Genomic DNA, 2102 nt, shown 5'->3' on the forward strand with positions numbered 1-2102 from the left:
GGAGCTTTTTTTTTTTTTTTTTTTTTGGCCCTGAAAAGGGCCTTTGGTTGAAATCAAGCTCCTGAGAGCAAACTGGAAAGCTTAACCGCCAAAGCCGTAGAGAGTACGGCCCTGGCGCTTGAGAGCGTAGACCACGTCCATAGCGGTGACCGTCTTCCGCTTGGCATGCTCGGTGTAGGTGACCGCGTCCCGGATCACGTTCTCCAGAAACACTTTCAGGACCCCGCGGGTCTCTTCGTAGATGAGCCCAGAGATGCGCTTCACACCACCACGACGAGCCAGGCGGCGGATAGCAGGTTTAGTGATGCCCTGGATGTTGTCGCGCAGAACCTTACCGTGGCGCTTAGCGCCGCCTTTCCCCAGACCTTTGCCGCCTTTGCCACGTCCAGACATGGTTTCACGAAAAGTAAACCAACAGCAACTGGAGCTCTCTTGCTTTTTCGATGATCCAGCAGATGTTGGCAATTTGATCTCTGGTTCCTCTGCCTTTTCTAAAACCAGCTTGGACATCCGGAAGTTCACGGTTCACATATTGCTGAAGCCTGGCTTGGAGAATTTTGAGCTTCACTAGCGTGTGAGATGAGTACAGTTGTGCGGTAGTTTGAGCATTCTTTGGCATTGCCTTTCTTTGGGATTGGAATGAAAACTGACATTTTCTAGTTGTGTGGCCACTGCTGAGTTTTCTAAATTTGCTGGCATATTACATGCAGCACTTTCACAACATCACTTTTACAATTTGAAAGAGCTCAACTGGAATTCCATCACCTCCAGTAGCTTTGTTCCTAGTGATGCTTCCTAAGGCCCACTTGACTTCTCATTCCAAGATGTCTGGCTAGGTGAGTGATCATACTATCATGATTATCTTGATCATGAAGATCTTTCTTGTACAGTTCTTGTGTGTATTTTTGCCACCTCTTCTTAATATCTTCTGCTTCTGTTAGGTCCATACCATTTCTGTCCTTTATCGAGCCCATCTTTGCATGAAATGTTCCCTTGGTATTTCTAATTTTCTTGAAGAGATCTCTAGTCTTTCCCATTCTGTTGTTTTCCTCTATTTCTTTGCACAGATCACTGAGGAAGGCTTTCTTATCTCTCCCTTCTATTCTTTGGAATTCTGCATTCAAATGGGTATATCATTCTTTTTCTCCTTTGCTTTTCACTTCTTTTCACAGCTATTTGTAAGGCCTCCTCAGACAGCCCTTTTTCTTTTTTGCATTTCTTTTTCTTGGAGATGGTCTTGATCCCTGTCTCCTGTACAATGTCACAAACTTCCATCCATAGTTCTTCAGGCACTCTGTCTATCAGATCTAGTCCCTTGAATCTATTTCTCACTTCCACTGTATAATCGTAAGGGATTTGGTTTAGGTCATACTTGGATGGTCTAGTGGTTTTCCCTAATTTCTTCAATTTAAGTCTGAATTTGGCAATAAGGAGTTCATGATCTGAGCTGCAGTGAGCTCCCAGTCTTGTTTTTGCTGACTGTATAGAGTGTCTCCACCTTTGGCTGCAAAGAATATAATCAATCTGATTTTGGTGTTGACCATCTGGTGATGTCCATATGTAGAGTCTTCTCTTGTGTTGTTGGAAGAAGGTGTTTGCTATGACCAGTGTGTTCTCTTGGCAAAACTCTAATAGCCTTTATCCTACTTCATTCTGTTCTCCAAGGCTAAATTTGCCTGTTACTCCAGGTATTTCTTGACTTCTCACTTTTGCATTCCAGTCCCTATAATGAAAAGGACATCTTTTTCGGGTGTTAGTTCTAGAAGGTCTTGTAAGTCTTCAGCTTCAGCTTCTTTAGCATTACTGGTTGGGGCATAGACTTGGATTACCGTGATATTGAATGGTTTGCCTTGGAAATGAGATCATTCTGTCGTTTTTGAGATTGTATCCATGTACTGCAGTTTGGACTCTTTTGTTGACTATGATGGCTACTCCATTTCTTCTAAAGGATTCTTGCCCACAGTAGTAGATACAATGGTCATCTGAGTTAAATTCACCCATTCCAGTCCATTTTAGCTCGCTGATTCCTACAATGTTGGCATTTACTCTTGTCATCTCCTGTTTGCTGCTGCTGCTAAGTCACTTCAGTCATGGCTGACTCT

General features: G+C 43.3%; 1 protein-coding gene across 1 annotated transcript; it reads right to left on the reverse strand.

Annotated features, from left to right (window-relative positions):
* Window positions 1-43: 43 nt before the first annotated feature.
* On the reverse strand, window positions 44-400 carry LOC105000299 (histone H4-like). Its single transcript, XM_010856085.1, has one exon. It carries the CDS (start codon window positions 391-393, stop codon window positions 82-84), a length of 312 nt encoding a protein of 103 aa, XP_010854387.1. The 5' UTR covers window positions 394-400; the 3' UTR covers window positions 44-81.
* Between the last annotated feature and the right edge of the window lie 1702 nt (window positions 401-2102).

Source organism: Bison bison, unplaced genomic scaffold (assembly GCF_000754665.1).
Source record: "Bison bison bison isolate TAMUID 2011002044 unplaced genomic scaffold, Bison_UMD1.0 scf7180017864371, whole genome shotgun sequence".
Classification (NCBI taxonomy): domain Eukaryota; kingdom Metazoa; phylum Chordata; class Mammalia; order Artiodactyla; family Bovidae; genus Bison; species Bison bison.

Coding starts and splice junctions, on each gene's coding strand:
- LOC105000299 (XM_010856085.1), bottom strand. CDS start 393: ATGTCTGGACGTGGCAAAGGCGGCAAAGGTCTGGGGAAAGGCGGCGCT.